At 41.3% G+C, this 22,862-nt stretch overlaps 1 protein-coding gene across 6 annotated transcripts in view; it reads left to right on the top strand.

The window, feature by feature from the left end:
• Nucleotides 1-22,862, top strand: part of CTNNA2 (catenin alpha 2) — an 810,025-nt gene that overhangs the window by 92,733 nt on the left and 694,430 nt on the right. For 5 of the 6 annotated variants that reach the window (XM_061583441.1, XM_061583440.1, XM_061583443.1 and 2 more), the window contains exon 2: nt 6,101-6,207. In XM_061583441.1, coding sequence (XP_061439425.1) covers nt 6,106-6,207 — 102 coding nt within the window. In that variant the 5' untranslated portion in view covers nt 6,101-6,105. Of the gene's footprint in view, nt 1-2,482; nt 2,508-6,100; nt 6,208-22,862 lie in introns of those variants that run through there. The other variant, XM_061583442.1, reaches the window with a different exon arrangement.

Genomic DNA, 22,862 nt, shown 5'->3' with positions numbered 1-22,862 from the left:
AAGCAGCAACATTTTTGCCAACTGTCTTTGCAATTTATTCTTACATATCTCAGAATATAGTGGTCCTTGTTTTCAAGTCACAAGAAGTAAGAGGTGCTTACTTCCAATGCTAACAATAGTTCTGTGGACAGGAGAGTCAGGTAACAGTCCCTGCAAATTTAATGACTGGTGGGTTGTTCAAAATGAGATGCAAGATAGTTCACTTGAAGCAAATTCTTAGGTGAAAGATGATTTGATTTCTGGTCTTATATTCTGGAGTCTCTTCTAATACTTTGCTGTGTCCCAAATAATAAGTGAACACACATAATGGAAGCTGACTTTTTCTTTCACCTGAGACGTTGCTCAGCTGTTTGCTTGAAGCACCCAGGACTCTTACAAATTTTAACAGTAGCTGAAGTCTCCAATATTCAGTTTCTGGGCAAGGTACTGGAGCGTTTGATGGTGTCTCAGCTTCAGGAGTTTCTGGATGAGACTGATTATCTAGATCCATTTTATTCTGGCTTCAGGTCTGGGTGTGCAATGGAGATGGCTTTGGTTGCTTTAGCGGATGACCTACACCAGAAACTGGACAGGGGGAGGATGTCCCTGTTGGTTTTGCTGAAATACTCAGTGACTTTCAATCCAATTCACCATGGTATCCTTCTGGGCGCCTCATTGGGATGGGACTTGGAGGCAAGCCCAGAAGGTGGTGCTGAGGGAATTCCTGTTTGACTCCTTGGCCATTGACCTGTGGAGTCCCTCAGGATTCCATCCTGTCCCCTATGCTGTTTAACATATACATGAAACTGCAGGGAGAGGTTACCCAGAGGTTACCCAGAGTTTCGGGGTCCAGTACCCCCAGTATGCTGATAACACCCAACTCTGTTTCTCCTTTCCACCTAAAACCAAGGAAGCTGTTTCAGTTCTAAATCAGTGCCTGTCATCAGTAATGGACTGGATGAGGACAAAGAAATTGAAGCCTAATCCAGGCAAAATAGAGGTGCTCCTTGTGGCAAATGCAATTCAATATAAACAAGTGTAAAATTATGCATATTGGAGCAAAAAATCTTAATTTCACATATACGCTCATGGGGTCCGAACTGGCGGTGACCGACCAGGAGAGAGACCTCGGGGTTGTAGTGGACAGCACGATGAAAATGTCGACCCAGTGTGCGGCAGCTGTGAAAAAGGCAAATTCCATGCTAGCGATAATTAGGAAAGGTATTGAAAATAAAACAGCCGATATCATAATGCCATTGTATAAATCTATGGTGCGGCCGCATTTGGAATACTGTGTACAGTTCTGGTCGCCTCATCTCAAAAAGGATATTATAGAGTTGGAAAAGGTTCAGAAGAGGGCAACCAGAATGATCAAGGGGATGGAGCGACTCCCTTACGAGGAAAGGTTGCAGCATTTGGGGCTTTTTAGTTTAGAGAAAAGGCGGGTCAGAGGAGACATGATAGAAGTGTATAAAATTATGCATGGCATTGAGAAAGTGGATAGAGAAAAGTTCTTCTCCCTCTCTCATAATACTAGAACTCGTGGACATTCAAAGAAGCTGAATGTTGGAAGATTCAGGACAGACAAAAGGAAGTACTTCTTTACTCAGCGCATAGTTAAACTATGGAATTTGCTCCCACAAGATGCAGTAATGGCCACCAGCTTGGACGGCTTTAAAAGAAGATTAGACAAATTCATGGAGGACAGGGCTATCAATGGCTACTAGCCATGATGGCTGTGCTGTGCCACCCTAGTCAGAGGCAGCATGCTTCTGAAAACCAGTTGCTGGAAGCCTCAGGAGGGGAGAGTGTTCTTGCACCCGGGTCCTGCTTGCGGGCTTCCCCCAGGCACCTGGTTGGCCACTGTGAGAACAGGATGCTGGACTAGATGGACCACTGGCCTGATCCAGCAGGCTCTTCTTATGTTCTTATTAATTTATAAAACTAAAAATGTGCGACTTCATCCTAAACCAAACATGCTCAACTAAATATTGTAGTGGGGATATAAATCCCTCAAAGTGAGAGTGATTTTATTAGCATTGGGATAGAGTCTAGAAGAGTGAGGTGGATCTTTACCACTTTCAGCATTTGAATGAAGGCAAGATGCCTTTCTGAAAGAGATGAAGTAGCCAAATGCAAGTTAATGGGGCCTGATATTGTTATTACTGAAGGAAATTCAATCTGTTATTGGAATCCATTCTGCAAGTTATACTTAAACTGCAGAGCCAATTTTCCTGGTTGTGATATGCATTCCCTTCACTCTTGGGGATTAAGAAAAGTGCATTTGGAGAAGTGTAATAGACCCCTTCTGTATGAAATGGTTTGTATGAAGAACTTCACAGGCGATTTCTTCAAAAGCATTTGAGTACCCTTCTGATACTACTAGGGAGAAAGCTTTAGGCATTTATTCAAAAGTGTTGTGCTCTAGATTGCGAAGCAGTTCAGCTGCTGAACAGAATTATGAAAATGACTAACTCTGAAGAATAAGCTATTAGAAAATTGGGGTTACAAGATATTTTTCCTTTGCAGTAAGTACATATACAATTAAACTGTTTCAGTTCCTTTTCTGCCTTCTTGCCAAGCTCCTCAGTTTAAGTTTAGCACCTGTGGCAAAGTATCCTCTTTCAGCAGGCCTGTACACGTGTGACCTGCTAGTCAATGGTGGGACCACACTGTGAACATATAGTAGTACTTGTTTATTTTCTCAGTACAGAAAGAGCTTTGGTATGTGTGTTTGTGTGTGTGTATGTGTGTGTGTGCGAGTGCATATATATATATATGGGCAGCTGATGCAGCTAACATGATTATTGCAGTTTATCACTAGTGTTTCCTGCTGAGAACATATACATGTGCACATCTGTAAGTACCTGTGAGTGTGGTTTGGGTGGCCTTGCCCAATCAAGACTAAATTGTTGCTCCCTTTGCCTTGTCACATGATCCATTCTTGATTTAAACTGCAGAAATGCTGGATTTCTGTTCTGCAGGGAATGTGTTTCTAGCCCTTAAACTTCATCTGTAATTTATAGTTCCCCCTCTTTGCTCCAGATAGTGAAACAAATACAACTACAAATTTTAACAATGTTTGCTCTGGTGCTATTTTAATATTTTTTATGTTTAAGAGTAATTAAGTTTGTCATCCAAGCTATAGAAGCAAATGATAGCACAGTCTCTGTGTGAGTAATGTATGACACAGATGCCATTTGCAGACGTCATTCCTGCCCAGGGCACACATGTCGGTTTCTGTTTCATTTCTAAGCTGTGTATATGTTGCTAAATTTGATCTCTTGCGCATTCTAAAACTATCTGTTTCTAACACTATGTTCAGGAAAACATTGACCCCTTTTTATTTTTAAATAAACAGCAGTAAGTTAATGAGAATCAAATGGAAAGCTACAAAGCTCAGCATGGTGGGTTAAAAATAAATTATTTTTAAAAGCAGTTTTAAAATATTTTTACATTTCATTTATTATCTTTTAAAAATAACCTGGTTTAAAATATCTACACATTGATGTCTACACTCATAATTCTGTGAAACTGAATCCACAACCCTCTTATCAAGCACAATAAATTAAGGACTGGCCACCCCCACCCCCAAACAGCTGAAGTGCTGTCACACAGAGAAGTACAAAGACTTTCTTGACCCAAGTTTGTTCTGTGACATATGTATGGTGGGGTACAATACTCCAGAATGATAGTATTTGTAGTTCTAAATATCTCACAATGTTTGCCTTCTGAAGTGTGTATGTTTGTAAGCGGTGAGATGGGTAGAAAAGACCATAAGCAACGAAATGAAATGAAAGGAGGTGTATGCAGGTACTTTGTGGATATAGCTGTTTGTGTCAGTCCCTCCCGCAGCAATTTTATAGAAAATGTTATAGTAACCTCATAAAAACACCATTGTTAAGTCTGGTTGCTTGCAGGTTGACCAAAATTGGTCCCCAGTTGCCACTGACTTTTAAAAAAATTATGTGTGTGTCATCTCTCTCTGGTTTCACTGGTATTTTCTTTGCATGTGCATGCAGCAAGGTAAGACAGCGGGTCAAAGTCAGTTCTATTCTTCTATAAAGCTTATAGAAACTATTTAAAAGGTTACAAAACTTAAATTTATGTAATAAAGTATGTCAAAAACGTAGTGTATTGGTACAAAGCCTCCCTCAGAACCATCTGCCTCACCTGCTTCCATTTTTTTTTTGTAGCTAAAAGATTATTTGAGCCTCCTCTGTCATCTTGCGTTGTATTAGCACAGTCTCCTGGGACCTGCCGTGCCTGTCAGTGAGTAATGGCAGGTGCTTCTTTCCAAAGGGTGATTTCTTGATATTTTCCTTGATGTTTGCTGCCTTTCTTTTCTCCAAATCTCTGCCTTCATATTCCCCCCCTCCGTTCTGTTTTTAATCTCTGGTTCTCTGTTCAGCACTCTTCCAATTACCTTTTCACATATCTTTGTGTCCACTTCTCCCATTTTTCTGTACTTTTTTTGGTCTCCTTCCTGATTAGAACTGAATGCTAGTTATAGCTGTTCCATTGCCTTGCTTTGCCATCCAGAATATAATTCATTATTTGGTTGTATACAAGCTCTTTGGCTGGTTGTTTCTTTGATGGATTGCAACCCTCAGGGTATGCAAAGTTGTTTGCAAATATTTATAATACTTTATATAAGTTAGTTATGTAGCATTCTTTGCTTCATAAAAAGGGCTTTTATCTAGAAGACTGCAGAGAAATGACAAAAATGTTTTTGGTCCATCCAGTTCAGACATAACAGACCAATATTTATTGTTACAAGAATGAACCTGTGTGAGCCTTGGTATTGATCTTCCTCACTTTCCTCCGCTTCTGTGCATGTAAGTAGGAGGTCAAAAGCACCTCCTTTTGAACTAACTACAGTGTCCCATTATGTCTGAACGAAATGTGATGAGTTAAAAAAAACCAGAATGTCAAACTATGGGGACTTGTGTAGGCTTGTTTTCATAATGACAAATCATGGATTGTCATTAAACATCTGAACTGGGCCTTCTCCCTGAGTGGCCTTATCTGAACCAGTGTGGTCTGGATGGGTCAGAATTGTACTTAAGTCATGAATTCGCTGGGAAAGGTAAGGCAGGTACTTCTTACTCTGTTTCGCATCCCCACCAATATAAATGGAACAGGTTGCCTACCCGAAAGGGCTTGTCAAGGGACTCTAGGAATCTTGAACTAGGAATCTTGTTGCCTGGGGAGGAGACCTAGTCTGATGAAACTGCCATAGAGTTTGTGTGATGAATCTTCTGAGCCCTCTTCAGGCACGGAAGGAAATAGGAGTGTACAATCTAGTCTCTTGTGATTGGCACATAGAATGATGCGTCTGGATTGGCTAAGGTTGGTATAGTGACCTGGCATTCGGCTGAGGCATGGTGCAGTTAGCACTGGATACCTGCTGCTTCAGGCTTTTGCAAATCCTATGGTCTTTTGTCCTAGATGTGGACGTGCCACCCAGGACCCTGACAGAGTGCTATAGTCGGAATAGTTGCAATGATCTCAAGAGACATAGTAGAACATATTATTAACTGAGAGAGCAGTTGAAATTACTTTTTTTATATGCTACACGTCAGCTTCTTAAATCATTCCTTACATGTACATTTTATTTTATTTTTTGCAAAAAAAGTTTCAAAATTGCAGATATAGACTGGAGAATGATTTTACTTTCTTAAGAGGCAGTCCTCAGTCAACAAACTATTTAATTTGCTATCATTGGCATCAGGCTTCTAGGGCTATAAGAAACAAGGTTGCTGGAGTTCTTCCAGTTTCTATCCAAAGAGTGGCTTCTTAATCTTGCACTGTTGCTCACAGGATTTTTTTAAAAAAAGGTTCATCAGCTTCAAAAAAAAAAACTACAGGTGTGGAAATGGTGTCTTACTGATTCAGATAGAAAATAAGACATGTGGGGGACGTAAACCATCTCATGTGTTTTTTGGCTAATATACACTATGTAAAAATCTAATTTGTGAAACCAGTTGCACTGAAGATGAACCGTAGTGTAAATATAACCCCTTCTTGAGTTAGGCTCTGATTTAAATTCAAAATGGTAAGCAGCTATGGATACAGCTTGAGAATCATAATTGACTAATTAAATGTATCCTTGTTCTAGGGAGCATGACTTCTGCAACTTCACCTATCATATTAAAATGGGATCCCAAAAGTTTGGAAATCAGGACTCTTACTGTGGAGAGGCTGTTAGAGCCGCTAGTTACACAGGTAAGTTATTAGCACAGCATTAGCTGTTCTGTTTGTTTTGCCTTGTTTTGTCATACTCTGTGTAATTATCAGTGTTTATAGGATAGTGTTAGCTCAGGGATGTAAAACAGAAAGACGTGATAGGTTAGATGGTAATTTTAACGGGATTATTCGTATTGCAGTTTTTTCAAGCTTCACTGAACATTTTGATTTTGAAAGAAGGTGAGCCAAGTTTCAAGTCAGAGAGAAGAGTGCTCAAAATTATTATGTTTATATGCTAGGTGCTCTTGAGTTGTCAGGTTTCATTGTTACAACTAATCATATCCCTAAAATGTGGATGATAATTCAGCATTAAGAAGAAGAAAACCTTGTCTTACAAAGGTAGTTTGAACCTTAATAATTATGGTGGTGGTTGTTGTTATGTGCCTTCAAGTCGACAACAACTTATGTCGACCCTATGAATCAGTGACCTCCAAGAGCATCTGTCATGAACCACCCTGTTCAAATCTTGTAAGTTCAGGTCTGTGGCTTCCTTTATGGAATCAATCCATCTCTTGTTTGGCGTTATGCATACCTAAATAGTTCTGTACCATTCATAGTTGTTTGCAGGTATTCACTTAAAAAATCTTTTGGTTTAGCATGTTGTGTCAAGGTTTCTTCATGTTCACTCAAGCTCCAAAATGCTGGGAAATTTCTGCTGTTAATGGCCACACCCCTTAAAGATGCAGTATTTAGGCAACATGAGTATGGTATAGTATCCTATCCTGTGGTTAGTTCTAGCTTCACCAGTACTTTGGCACTAGATTACTGTTAGAGGCAGAGTGGTGGACCTAAGTCCCAGATTTGTCTGTTCACTAGAATAGATACATGGAGTCTATGCAGCTGAAGCTACCATTCCACATTATAAGTACCCAGCTACCAACCAACACATCCATGTAGACAGTGGCGTCACTAGGGTTGGTGTCACCCGGTGTGGTAACTCATGGTGTCACACCCATGACCTCCTCCTGTACCAGACCTAGGGTGCCTAGGGGCGGGGCGGCTCTGGGTTAGGGTTGCCATATTCCAGTTCCACAAATCCGGCAGGCTAATTTGCATATTATACAAATTATTTGCATATTATTTGCATATTAATATTTGGATTGTCCAGTTGTTTTGTTTTTGTGCCTAGGAATTACCACCAAAAACTGGGGAAAGATGTGAGAAATCTTTTTTTAAAAAACCAACATTTTCAGCCTTAAATGCCTAGACTCTAGTTTCCAACACTATGGAATGTTGATGGATTGATTAAGAGGATTTATATCCTGCCCTTCTGCTGTTAAAAACAGAGCTCAGCACAGCTTACAAATATAATAAAAACAATAAAAATGCACAATCAATATAAAAACATAATAAAAACACAAAATAGGAACAAACATAAAGTAAGTCAGGACAGCGGTATGGTTAACCATTACATATACGATATATTTCAGAGATGTGGTGGGTGGAGAAAAACAAGCCAAAATGTTAGGAAAAGGAGTCTTTCACGCCACATGCTCAGTTCTAAATACTGTTGCAGCAAGTTTTACAAGTTCCTCCAGTATTCCACTGGTGCAGGCACTCAGACATTCAAAGTATCTGTATGTTTCTTAGGTTTTATAAAAGCAGAGCTTTGCTTAACTCAAAATTTCTTCTCTCTTTGATCAACCACATCTACACAGGTTCCACCTCCATACTCAAAATGAAGATGTTTTGAACAACTATAGACCGGTGGCGAATGTCCCTATTTTGGGCAAGGTCTTGGAGTGGGTGGTCGCCGGCCAGCTCCAGGCGCTTTTGGATGAAACCGATTATCTGGATCCATTTCAATCCGGTTTTAGGCCCGGTTTTGGCACTGAAACAGCCTTGGTCGCCCTGTATGATGACCTTTGTCGGGAGAGGGACAGGGGGAGTGTGACTCTGTTGATTCTCCTTGATCTCTCAGCTGCGTTTGATACCATCGACCATGGTATCCTTCTGGGGAGGCTCGCGGAGTTGGGAGTTGGGGGCGCTGCTTGGCAGTGGCTCTGCTCCTACTTAGCGGATCATCGCCAGAAGGTAGTGCTTGGGGAACATTGCTCGACACCCTGGACTCTCCATTGTGGAGTCCCTCAGGGGTCGGTCTTGTCCCCCATGCTCTTTAACATCTACATGCAGCCTCTGGGTGTGGTCATCAGGAGTTTTGGAGTGCATTGCCATCAGTACACTGATGACACGCAGCTCTACTTCTCCTTTTCACCTTCTTCAGGTGAGGCTGTTGATGTGCTGAACCGTTGCCTGACCGCGATAATGGACTGGATGAGAGCTAATAAACTGAAACTCAATCCAGACAAGACTGAGACACTGTTGGTGAGCTCTTTACCTGCCCAGATGGTGGATGTTCATCCTGTTCTAAATGGGGTTACACTCCCCTTGAAGGAACAGGTTCGTAGTTTGGGGTCCTTTTTGACCCTTCCTTGTCGCTTGAGGCTCAAGTGGCCTCGGTGGCATGGAATGCGTTTTACCATCTTCGCTTAGTAGCCCAACTACGCCCCTATCTGGACAGTGACGATCTCGCATCAGTTGTTGACGCTCTGGTAACTTCTAGATTGGATTACTGTAATGCGCTCTATGTAGGGCTGCCCTTGAAGACCGTTCAGAAACTTCAGCTAGTGCAAAACGCAGCAGCCAGGTTGGTGACGAGGACCCATTGGTCCGCGCATATAACACCTGTCCTGGCCCGTTTGCACTGGCTACCTATCTGTTTCCGAGCCAGATTCAAGGTGCTGGTTTTGACCTATAAAGCCTTACACGGTGTGGGACCGCAATACCTTGTGGAACGCCTCTCCCGCTATGAACCTACCCGTCCACTTCGTTCATTATCCAAGGCCCTCCTCCGGGTACCAACTCATCAGGATGCCCGGAGGATTGTTATTAGATCTAGGGCCTTCTCTGTGGTGGCCCCCAAACTGTGGAACAGCCTACCTGAGGAGATACGCCTGGCGCCTACGGTACTTTCTTTTAGGTGCCAGGTTAAGACCTGGCTATACTCCCAGGCATTTTAATATTCAATGTTTCATATTCAATGTCTTTAGTTTAACTTGCTGCTATTTGTTATTGATTTTATTGTAATATTGTATTTTAATCCTGTTTTGTTCACCGCCCAGAGAGCTACTCGCTATGGGCGGTTTATAAATGAAATAAATGAATGAATGAATGAAACTGGGCCTGGAAGTGTGCAACAACCCCACACATACCTTGTTAATGAGATTACCAATGCCGGGATGTCTGTCTTATCAACTACTCTCCTGCTCCCCCCCCCCACCGGGGATCATGAAAGACCCAGTCCTGGGCTCAGAAAGAAAATAAATATCTGGTCCTCTTCAAAGTACTGATAAGCCTCTTGTTTTAATTAAAATAATAATTATAAGTTCTTGCTCTTATCACTAATGGGAGTTAATTATCTTGCATATGCTGCTGTTGCTTCTATGGCTGTAACGGAGTGAGGTTAAAGATAAGTGAAATGCAAATAGGAAAAAAACACACAGAAGGCAGTAACACTTTCCTAAATGTAATACCATACCAACCACAACAAGATTCCTATGAGTAAGGCAGAAAACTAAACATCTCACAACCAGTCAGGATTCCTAACCAAAAACGAAAAATAGGATAAATGAAGAAATATTTATATAAGCGTGACTATCAAATATATTTATTATTTACACAAACTGTAAAGATAATTATAGTGCAATCCTAGGTTTATTTATTCAGAAGCAAGTCCCAGTGTATTCAGTGGAACTTACTCAAACAGGGACAGAACTGCAACCTCAAGTGATAAGCAACTTCATTCACACAACCCAAAATTCTGAATCATGCCACTTTATGCTGTTTTGCAACTGTTTATACTTGTTTTTATGGTTATTGGATTTTAAATGGCTTTATTTCTTGTTGTGAGCTGCCTTGGTTTCCAACCCTACCTCACAGGGGTGTTGGAAAGACTACACACACACACTGCAGATGTATAAATACATACAGCCCATATAATAGTTTATTGTCAAACCAGTTGGTCATTGCAGAAAAATCAGTATTAGTTTTTTAAAAATCAGTATTAGTTTCCTACAGAATAAAAACTGTAATACCTAAGTAAAGCCTGCCTACTTGCTTTAAAATAGGACTGGAGGGGGGGGGACAGAAAGAGAACACAAACACAATTCTTTTTTACTTGCACTCCAAAGTCCCATTGATTTTCAGGACATTCATATCCATGTCTGCTCAAAAGTAAATCCTGTTGAATTCAATGGGATTTACTCTGGAAATATGGAATTAGCAATGCTTTTACCCCCACAAAAGCAAGTATTGGGAAGGTTTTCAAAACACTGCCCAGGATCTGACTCCTGCACACAAGAGGGGAAAAAACTGAAATGTATATACTTACCCAATTTATGAGATTTTCAGATAAACGGGGGAAACCACCATTTTCTGGCATTGCAATGAGGTTTTGCAGACACTGCCACAGGTCAACCAAACGCTTCACTGATTAGCTGCAATCCTGAATGGGAGGGGTTAAAGCTACGAAGTGCTATACAGTAGTTTAAAAAAAGATTTAACGGGGGGCTGACGTTTTCATGTATATCTCGAGAACCGGACCACCAAATACTTAATTTTTTTTTAATTAAAGCTGAGTATCCAGGCCAGCTAAGGGGCTAAATGGGCGCCGGGTGGCATGCAAAGAATCCGGGTAAAACCCAGCTAACCGGGCAATATGGCAACCCTACTCTGGGTGACATCCCCCTCTCATGGTGCCACCCTGGTATGGTCCGCACTCCCCGCACCTGGCTAGTGATGCTGCTGCATGTAGAGTAACACAGTTGGAAGGGATCTTGAATGACCACTTTTCTAGAGGATTTTGGCCCCCACTTCCTCTTGCTGCCTCCACACCTGTCAAAATTTAAACTGCTAGCTCTTTGAGACTGAGACCTATATTCTTGTTTGTGCTACTCCGTGAAGTGCCATGAATTTTTTTAAAAAAGACGTACTAACAATATTGCAGCAAATCTTTCAGGAAAGTACTTTTTATCCCTGATTATCACAAGCATAAACATCTGCTGCCAATTTCTTTTATAGTTACACCTAAGATAAGGTTATCCTCCCCCCCCCCGCTTTCTTTTCAGTCACCCTCTAAACAGTATTGATCTGTAGCTGCAGAAGCGCTAATACTGGCTTATTATATAACCTTGAAATAAATGAGTGCTGTATTAGCTATTGCTCCTGTTTGAAGAGATACTTATATTTGTCCTTTTAGATTCTTTGGTCATCTCTACAAGATAGAGTGACATTTTTCAACAGCATCTTTATTGCCGGGCCATAGGCCATCGTAACATACATACATACAACAACAAAATGTTAAAATGCAGAAGGACATCTGTTATAATATAATCTTATAATGATAAAACTTAGTATAAAAGTCTGTCATAAAATTAATGTCAGACAATAATTAAAATAGGTATACTCCTAAATTGAGTGAGTATTTAAATATTTAACCCTCAGTTTTTGTGCCGCGATGGCATAGAGTGCCACATGGTATGATGTCCAATAATCATTATCAGCTAAGAGAAAAGCAATGAACTGATCATCTGAGCCAGGGCCAAGGCGATTGATTAATATGTCAAGGAACTTAGTTCTAGGATGTATATATATCAGGCATTCAAAAAGGTAGTGAGGAAGATCTTCCACTTTTCCAGTGTGGCAAATGCATAGACGCTGATCATACTGGGAATTTTGATAACGGCCAGTTAGCATAGCGTTTGGCATAGTTTGAAATCTCAATGCTGTTAAAGCATAACGTAGCTGAAGTGGGAATTGACACGTTAGGTAATTTGCCCTTTTGTGGTCGTGTTTAAAAAGGCAATACCACTTAGAAAATTTGGAATTTAAGATTGTCATACTGTCAATCCACTCGCTATGTCTCGCTATACGGTCTTTGATGTTATACCTATGTAGAGCAGATATTGAGTGTGTCAATATGTGGTAATGTGAATAGATCAACTGAAATTTTTGAATCCAGTAGGAATCATTTAATACCACTTCAAAACAACTCCTTGCCAAGGTCCTTGAAGGCGAATGTGCCAGAGTTGCCCAGTATCGTAATAGGAATAGATGTATTCGAGCCAGAACCAGAAGTGAGCCAGTTTCGGCTCTCAAAAATGCAGCAGGTGTGCCGGGGGGTAGATGTAAAAGGCGTCTGAAAAAGTTATTTTGAATAACTTCTAACGAGTGACATGAAAGTGTAATCATAGGAAGGTATCCAAAATATGGAAACACAAAGTATTTGCTGTATAAAAAGAGCCTAAGGCATGCTCAAGAATATGAAAAGATGAAAGAAAGTCAAATGCTCTTTCATTGGATGAAATATTTAAAATATTAACCTGTACCTATGGATAAATATTTTGTACTCCATTCAGATGATCACTGCAAGAAAAGGTTTCTGCAAATAGTCATAACCCAGGGGATTATTGAGACAAAAGATGAGAGCAACAGGAGCAGTACTGATTCATATATGCTCTTTCTTACCAGATGAAGACTGGGTGTCAGGCCCTGGATGTGACTCAGGAACCAGACCAACGATTGTAGTTAATTCGTGTTTTATTAGGGTAATGTCCAAACAAAGACTGCGTTTTCTCATACAGGTCCTGCGGCATTGGGAGAAAGTTGACAGAGCAAGGGACTTCTTCCCGCCTGTTCTTTAAGAAGGGGCCAAACGGGCGCGCAATCTTTCACTCCTCCTTAACTGCCCCTCAGGTACTGCCCGCCTTCCCCCCCTTCTCTCCTGTCTTTTCAGCTGTCTGCGTGTGCGCGGTGAGGGGGGAAGCATCACCCCCTCCTCTTCTGAAGTTTCCGATTCCAGGATGGGGGATAGGGGAGGAGCTGATGGTAAACTGCCTCCCCGCTTTTCGGCTGTGAGCAGCCCTCCCTCTTCCCCCTCTTGCTCTGAGCCTGAAAGAGGGGGAGGCGTGAGAATGTCCAGGGAGGGCTCAGGCTCCCCGTTGCTAAGCGACCTTATCACTGGGAGTTCCTCTGTTTCGTCTTCGCTCCAAAGGGGAAAAGTTCCTCCCCCTTCCCTCTGCCATCCATCCGAATACTCTTCTCCCAACTTTCCGGGATCCAGCTCCCCAGGATTGGGACCCCAGCTCTGCCTTCCGACACTGGGGAAACGACAAGCAGTTTGACTGAAATCTTACACAGTACAGACCAAAAAAGCAAGGTGCATAAAAAGGCAGGAAAACCACTTTCAGTTATCTGTTGTATGAATTTACTAAGTGGTGCCTACAAAATACACTTAATGGAATAAAATTATACTTACAAAATACTGTGGTGGGAGCAATTCAGATTAGAGCAGTGGACTGGAATTATTTTTGAAATGGAGGAATTGTTGTTTGGAACTCCAAGTATTTAATTTTTTCTAATAGTTATGTATGTTTACTCACTGACACTGCCTTTCTGCAACTCTTAAAATTAGATTTATAGTCATCTTAAGAAAGCCATTAGGAAAGCATAACAAAATAGGACTGTTGAATGTTCATTAAGAAGATGGAAATTCAAAGGCTTTCTCTGCCCTTGGCAGGGTAGGGAATGAAAATTTCCAATCTAAATAAATACAGTTGGCAGCTCATTTTGCTTACTCGTTGATAGCGAGGTCAAGGACAGAAATAACCTTCCACCTTTCAATCACATCTCATCTCTACTGTCCAGATGTCATGATTTAGCCAGTTGCAGTGGTTACTCACATTGATAAAAAAGTTCATTAGTGTAAGAGATTAGGGTCTTGGATTCAGACATGGGAAACCTTTTTGGAATAAGTGGGCTTTTTCTGGACAGTCACTATCTCCCTTAAGAATCAGGTTAGCTACTTGGCAATACTTCTGGAGGCACAGGTGGCATATGTACCTCACATCAGCTGGATCACTTTCTGTGTTTCCCCGAGGAAATGCTGGAAGGATCAGTGTTTTCTGTGCCTTGAGCATTTCAAATTGAACCACTGTTATGTTTTTTGCTGGGCTGCTGCTGAGGACGAGAAATTTCAGGTTGCTTCAGAATTTGTTTGCCCAGTTGTTAACAGGGTCAGGTTACAGTGACTCTATATTTGTTTTAAAGGAGCTTCACTAATTTAGTTAGTTTCTGAGTGAAATACCTGGCATTGGTGCCTAAAAAAATCTAAATAGACTAGGACCATGATCTGGTAATGTCCAGAATTTATATAGGAATTCAGGGTATTCAAAACACTTCAGATATATTAGCATGTTGAAATCTTAACATAAAACATCAGTATAATCCTCATGTTGCAGGTGGTAGGGTATTGTTGTTGTTGTTGTTGTCATCATCTTTATTTGTGCCCCGCCATCCTTCCAAAACTGGAACTCGAGGCGGCTTCACTGAGAGAGACTGGTAACTGTAAGGATACCTAGTGAATTAATGGTGGAGGCGTAATTCAAACTGGGAACTTCCTTATCCACAGATCAGACAGCCATTATGCTCCCAGTTTCTCAACGTCTGGGGTTTGGCTGGTGAGTAGGGCATCTGGTTCTACCCTCATAGTAGTTATTATCAGTTATTTTATTGATTAAATTTATATCCTGCCCTTCCTCCCATAAGGAGCCCAGGGTGGCAAACAAAACATTAAAAACACACTAAAAAGTCTTAAAAACATACTTGAAAATATATTTAAACAAAACATCTTTAAAAACATATTAAAACAAAATATCTTTAAAAGGATATTTTTTTTAAAAAAAGCTTTAAAAACATTTTAAAAAGCAATTCCAACACAGATGCAGACTGGTATAAGGTAGGTGCCACAACACCAAAAGTCCACTTCCTTTTTTTTTTTTTTTCAATAATTTTTATTCAAATTTTCATAAAACATACAAGACAAAATCATAAAACATTCAAAGACAAAAAACAAAATCAAAAATAGTTAAACAAAAAGAAAAAAAGAAAAAAAAAACAAAAATAAAAAATAAAGAGTAAAATATTGACTTCCCATTTGTCAAAGATCAAATCAGTTATAAGTCTATAATATATAGCAATCCTGTCTCTTAAGTCATATTATAAAATCACTTTCCTCCAGTAGTTATCTTACTTAATCATCAAATCTCATAAACATTACTTTATTCTTTCCACAAAAAGTCAAAGAGAGATTTCAATTCTTTAAGAAATATATCTATCAATTTTTTTTCCAGATAAGCATATCGATTAATCCATCTCATTACTAATTATGATAATCTTATTGTCATAACCATAGTCAAAATAAACATTTCAATTAATCCATCACATCAGAATCTGTTAGGTTCAGTAATTTCAGTAGCCATTGTTCTATTATCTCTATTAGTTCCATTTTCCATCTTCCATCTTCAGTAGTCTTGTTAAGTCCAGTAATTTCAATATCCAATCTTCCATTATCAGTATTCCATAATAATCTTGCTGTCAAAGCCATAGTCATATAGTAAGAGTCTGATGGGAATTACCTCTATCCCAAATATTTTCTTGCCATCCATTCTGAATAGGTTGCTGAAATACTGCTGTAAAATCATATCTCTGTTCTTTTTTTCAAAATACACTGGGTCATCTCTTAAAAGTTTTTCCATTGTCACATGGCTGCAGTTAATTCCATAGATTTTCTCTATATTGGGCTCCATCACATCATTCCAGTCCAGAAGATTATCCATGCCATTGATAACTTTATCTCTAGAATCTTCATTAATTTCTTCAGAGATAACATTGAGTTCCAAACAATAGATTTTATTTCTAAAGTCCATAGACTCCAAATCTTGTTCCTGTTCCACGTTTGTTCCAATCTCCGGGATCTCCTCTCTCACAGGGACCCCTATTCCAGTCTCCAGGGTCTCCTCTCTCACAGGGACCCCTGTTTCAATCTCCGGGGTCTCCTCTCTCACAGGGACCCCTTCCAGGGTCACCTCTCTCACAGGGACCCTTATATCTTTAATCTCCTGCTTCATTTTACTCAATTCAATTTTCGTTATCTCAATCTCATCCATTATTTTCTGAAACATAGTTATTTCCAGATTCTCAGCCACTTTCTTAATTGCCATTTTAAAAGAAAAATATAGGAAAACCACTTCTTATTTCAGCAACAATTGGGTTAATACTCCAAACTTGGTGACATCACAGTATAAACAGAGCAGACAGCCTTATCTCTCCAATAGTTAAGTAAACAAAATGCAGTTCCCAGGATCGAAACAATTAATGGCAATCGTCAAGAAACAGATTCGTCAAAATAAAATAGACCAAAAAGAGAGTAGTCTCAAAACAGTATAATATTTTTCAAAATAAAAATCTGGAATAGAAATCCCTCTTCTGTGTGTATCTTTAGAATGCAAATCCAGGACAGCTTTTTGCAACAAAAACAGAGATAAGCTATTAATTAGTGCGTAGCAGAGAGAAGTTACGGCTCCCCAGTGAGATGTCAAAAACCGATCAATCTGGCAAATCTCTTTTAAACAGCAACAATTTAAGTCAAGTAAAAGAAAAATATAGAAAGAAGGGTGCTTGCCTGTTAATGCGTTCTCTCTTAGAAGATAAGATGAACGTTCGCTTTAACAGATAGAGCTTGCTGTTGAAAATCCGTCCCACCTTCGTCGGCTGGACCTCGTCCCATAAATTAATGAGATCTGGTCGTCCCAACAAAAATAGGCTTTGAGGTTAATCTCTTCGTTTCTCCCTACCCGGGAGAAGTTTAATCAGTCAAAAAAAAAGAAAAAACTGACTGATATATCTGAATAAGCTTCTTTTGAGGCAGGAGCCCATCTCAAAAGCAGGCACAGGCTAAGTCACCCTTCCCGGAAGTCCACCAAAAGTCCACTTCCTATGTTGTGCGGAACAGACCTCCTGATAAGATAGTACTGCAGGAGGCCCTCACTTGCAGGGCGCAGTGATTGACTTGGGTATATAAGGGGTGAGACGGTCTTTCAGGTATCCTGGTCCCAAGCTGTATAGGGCTTTGTACACCAAACCAGAACCTTGACCTTAGCTCAATAGCTAATTGTCCGGTTCAGAGTGGAAATCACAAGTCGGAGACGAGGGTGCAAGGAACTCTTGCTTTATTAACGTAATGGATACATCAAAGGCTGAGCGCCTCACAGAGAAGACCCTATGCTAACTCACTGCAAGTCCCTAACTACCCTCTAGACATGCTCTGCAACATGCGATGAAAGTTGACGCAATGCCCCATTCACAGTGCGGCAGTCTTAAATAGGAGAGGTCTTGGAGCATAACCTCTCATTCCTGCTCACACATGCCCTCTGCCCTGTCCACTTTTCCCTATGTTGTGAGCGCGGTGAAGGGGGGCGAGCCTCCACGGGCTCATCTGACAGAACAGGGTCCTTATCTGCAGGTGGGGAAGCAGAGGGCTGGGGAGCGTCGGGCATCTCTAGGATACTGCTTGGCACAGGAGGAGTTACTGCTCTTTCGGAATCCTCCCCGAACGGCTCCATGGGGTGCTTGATGGCTGAGCGCTGTCCCATTGAGGGGCAGGGCCATCCGTGGGAACTGGCGGGGCGGCTAGCTTGCTCTCTTAAGGTCTGGGCTAGACTCAACAACAGCTGGATCATCCATGCCTGCTGACGACTGAGGCGCCTGCAACTGATGTCTTCCCCCTCTTTGATCCTCAGGAGAGAGGCTGGGCTCAACACCCCTGGGCTCAGCACTAATAGGAAGCCAGTGCAATTCTTTCAGCAGTGGAGTGACATGTTGGCAATACTTTTGAGGATTTACATAGTTTAAGCCAGGTGTGAGGAAACTTTGACCATCTAGATGTTGCTGAACTACAATTCCTATCATCCCTGGCCATGCCTGCTGCAGCTGATGGGAGTTGTAGTTCAGCAACATCTGGAGGACCAAAAGTTCCCCACTTCTGGTTTAAACTCTGGAAGCTGTGGGAAGGTTTCAAAATCTTTTCTGTTTTTTTCTGCCTTTTGTCTGTTATCTTTGATTATGACACTGACAACTGGTTTCTGTTGTGTTTTGTGTCTGGTAAATTTTACTGGCTTTTGAAATTGTGCTTATTTAATCCTTTGTATTAAATTGGATTTATTGTGCAATTTTGAATTGTATTTTACTTTGTGAGTTGCTTTGCGTCCAATAGATAAGAAAGAAAAATAAATAAATGTTTAAATCCATATCAGTGTTAGTGCTTTGATTAAAGATTATGGTTTTACATTAAGGAAAACAAAGCTGGGAAAATTTCCTTCATCACAAAGTGGTTGTGAGTGTGGGTAAAATTGTAATTGTACAATTATTATGTAAAGTAGACCCTCTAGAAACAGCTATCACTAGGATTATATTGGGAGGAAGTAAAAAATAAGCTCTAATAACCTTGCAAAGATGTCTACGAAAGTTACTGGAATCTCTTTCCAGGACCAGTGCCAGGTGTGACTGGGCCCTTGGGCAGCAGCCTGCTTGGGCCCTCAATACCCTTTCCTGATACCGGCAGAGTGGGGCTTATATAGGCCTGTCCGCCCCACCTATCTTTGGCATCAGTGTGTGCACCTTGCACGCTGCGCCTGCATGCCTGCCATCAATCCCTTAGTCATATGCGCACACTGACACGCTAATACTACAGGTAGATGAGGCAGGTGGGCTTATCTAAGCGCACACCACCCGTATCAGGGGGTGCTTGGGTGCGCACACTCTGTGGGCTCCACCCACCCTAAGGAGGGGGCTCACCTTGCTGCGCACTGGCACCAAGCCTGTCTCTCTCAAACCATAAATTAGAGTTAGTGTTATTCCGATAAAGTTTCAGATTAAGTATCTGTGTTTGGCATATGCATTAAAGAGATATCAAGCATCAGCTTCAGAACCTTTCTTGGCATTTGTTTGTATTGTGACTGGAAGGCCAACTGGGTCAAGACCGAAACAATCTGGCTGAGTCTTGTCAGTTCCTTGGAAGAAGTGGTAAGATTCCCAGTTGCTCCTTCAGCAAGGTTCATCAGTGCAGAGTTCTCAAAAACTCATAGGAATAGGGGCTGATGCCACAGCCAACGCTTGTGGCATCAGAGTGAAGAAACCAAAATGCCCTCAGTTGAAACCTAGTGTAGTATAGTTTGGTGTATTGGGTTCAGTCCTGGAGATTTGAGGCTTGGCTTAGCCTTTGCTATGGACTCATTGTCTGGGCTTCAGCTGAAACAGGATAAGTTATTTGTTGTTGAGGAGAGTATAATTAAGACTAGAACACTCTGCGATAGTTGAAAATACTATACAAAACAAAAGGACTTAGGATCCAAATCAAATCAGAGGCAGCAATACCAGAGGAATTCTGGAAGTTGCTTGTCGGAATGCCTTTTGACAGCTATGCTGACAAACAAAGAGTATCGTACTCCTTGAATCTTGTTTAGAAACCTCTTCCTGATCTGGAAGCTTCAGGTGGTATGTATAGCTGGTTTGTCAGCACCAAAGCTAGCTCTTGGGACAGCACCCTGGTGCTGAGTCAGGCCGGGCTCTTACTACAAACCTTGGCAATTAAGAGTCTAAAGCAATAGGAAAGCCATAAAGCAACAACTGGGATCAGAAGTATTTCTAAGTAGGGTTGGTTCAGAGAAATTACCAAGAACACAATAAATGGGGCAACCTCTTAAGGCTTCTCCTTCCTGCACCCAATTACCTTTGATTAACCTACAGATTACTATTAGAATATTTACATCTGATGGGGTGGTATTCCGTGCTACTCCTACTCAGACATGAGTAATTCATGAATTTCAATGGGTCAACTCTAAGTATGATTTATTTAACTACAAGTATTTGTTTTTAGCATGTTTCAAATTTTTGCAGCCCTTATGCAGGTGAGCAGAAATTGGGAAGAACAACTCCAAATTACTAAACGGATGGGAAGTAAAGAAACAAGTAAATACTAACTTTACTCCACCCACTCCAACTCAAGATTTCTTAAAATCATATACATATTGCGCTCTCTCTCTTTCTCCCCCTCTCAAATATTGGAAAGTACCAGTTACGGAATAAGAATGTGGTTGAACTAGTACAATGTATCAGCCTATTTTCACTTCTCACAGATTCATGAAAACAGTGTTCATAATATGTTAATCACATGCAATTAAAATATGCAAATTTCATGTAGTTCATGATATACTTCCAACTTCGCCTTTGGTGCTGAACAAATTGTCCTTTCCTAATTTAGCACAGGAGTCTGCTTCTTCACTTCTGTGATTCACCAAGATCTATGGTGTTATAAGATTTGACTCTGAAAAGGAACTTAACTTAATTTGCCTGACACCTTAATAAAGGTTTTTGAGCCAAGGGAATGAGCAGTAAATGGAATGTAGGACAGATGCAATATTTGGCAGGGCAATTCTGTAATCAATATACAGGTTTGGAAGGAAGTGAGCTGGCTACATGTTTGCCTCATTCAGTGTGCAGGGCACAGATAGGATCACGATAGGATCACTTTTAAAATCACCTTGACTCTGTTTGTCTTAACTTCTGTAAGTGAAACAAGAAAGTTTTCACCCACACCCATACCCCAGTGATAAATTTTTTTTTCAGTACGGTACATTTGTTGGCTTAATACTTGTGCTTGTCACTCAGTGGCGTCACTAGGGTTGGTGTCACCCATTGCGGTAACTCATGGTGTCACCCCCATGGACCTCCTCCCATACCAGACCATACAGAATCCTTAGTAATGTTTTTTGTACTAATGTTACTCGTAATTCCCGTATATCACTGAATGTAATGGCAATAGTAGTGACATAAACAACTAGCAAATACACATATGACAAGATTTTTAACCATATAACTAATGTCAGGGCTTGAAAACTAATATTTCTGCTTCCAAATTCTTCTTTTTGGTACATGGCAACATCCCATTAATTTGGGGATGCTATGATGTACAAATAAAATACAGCAATTCAGGTCCACATATTCATATTCAGAAATACAAGAAAAATGGGAGGGGGGGTCACTTTTTATACAGAGTTACATTGCATCTTGCCCTCTGTAAAACAGTGATATCCTTACTGTGCTCCACTTTTACAGTATTTCATCATAATTTTCCATACAGCATACTACTGGGAGACAGTAGGGGGAAAAACAACAGTTGACTTTATCACAATCACAAAATGAGGAATGGTTCACACATGTGCCCATCAGATTTATGTTCTGCAAAGCCTTGAAGCACTAGAGGTAGAAAAACTTTGGCCCTCCAGATGATGTTGGACTCCATCTCGCATCTTTCCCAGCCTATATAGCAAATGGTCAGGAGTGATGGCAGTTGTAGCCCAACTGTATCTGGAGGGCCACAAGTTCCCCATCCTGCACTAGAGGCTAGAGTCAATCATACTAAATAGGAGACTAGGCCCTCCATCAATTATGGGGCAAATCCATAAGAATAATGCATTTTGAGCCATTCCACATGGCAGCAACAGAGGAAGAAATAGGAAGCAGGGCCTACTCCATTGGCTCTTCTGAAAGACCAGCTCCAAGGAGCCAGTATGGTACAGTGGTTAGACTAGAGGCTGGGAGACCAGGGTTCATATTCTCCACTCAGCCATGAAGCTCAATGGGTGACCTTTGGCCAATCACTGTCTCTTAGCCTAACCTACCTCACAGGGCTGTTGAGGATAAAATAGAGAGGAAGTAAACCATGTACACCACCCTTGAGTTCCTTGGAGGAAAGATGGGATAGAGAGTAGATGTACTGCCCTCAAGTCGATTCGGACTTATGGTGACCCACGAGCTAGAGGGAGCCCCAGCTGACAAAGCGTCAAGGCCCCAGCTGACAAAGCGTCAAGGCGAGTTAAGCAGCAGAGCGAAAAGAGGGTAAGTAGCTCCCATTTATTCCATTATTTAATTGAAGTAAAACAGCTCAGAGCAATAAGTAATAAGGGCAGCCCAAGGTCACCCTGAGCTAGGAGCCAAATCCTGAAAGAACCTATATCTTAGGAGACAGATCCTAGGAGAAGGAAGCCCATAGAAAGCTAGTTTTCAACACCACCCTAGCAGGAAAGCTTCAGGGGACACTGTAAACAAGGCTAAATTCCAGTCGGAGAGAAGGGGGAAAAGGAAACTCCACCGACACATACAGGGAGAGAGTCAGCTCAGTCCTTGCTAAAAAGGGCAGCTTCAGCCTTCCTGAAACACAACCACAAGCTCTGTTTCCCTAGGTTAAAGAAAGGTCAGGCTGTTCTAGGTGGGAAAACAACAAACACAAAAGACTTGCCTGGAAGGCGCAGCCCCTTGATTAGATTAAAAGCAGCCAAAAGCTTAAACAGCCCCGCCCCTCGCTCAGGAAGGAAAGAAGCCTGAGAGAATACTAAAGAGTTAAGCCCCAGCTGATAGCCATCAGCCTCAAGTAACACATCATTGGCTGGCAGCAGTAGCTGGGAGGAACCAGCCACACATACAAAGTCAGAGCACCCTAGCGAGGGAGCCTGCTCCACGAGCTAGAGGGAGCCCCAGCTGACGAAGCGTCAAGGCGAGTTAAGCAGCAGAGCGAGTTCGGCAGCAGGGCGAGGAGGCCAGGGCCCCCCACTCTGCCTGTCTGTTCCCTGACCTCAACTAAACCGCACTCTCCAACCCACTGACGTAATAAACCTTAAACAAAACTATGCAGGTAAGAAGCCAGCAGGGGTGTGGGGGCTTTCCAGTGTTTTGCACCGCCT

This window comes from Rhineura floridana, chromosome 9, assembly GCF_030035675.1.
Source record: "Rhineura floridana isolate rRhiFlo1 chromosome 9, rRhiFlo1.hap2, whole genome shotgun sequence".
Lineage (NCBI taxonomy): Eukaryota > Metazoa > Chordata > Lepidosauria > Squamata > Rhineuridae > Rhineura > Rhineura floridana.
This window is presented reverse-complemented; position numbering and strand designations above follow the sequence as displayed.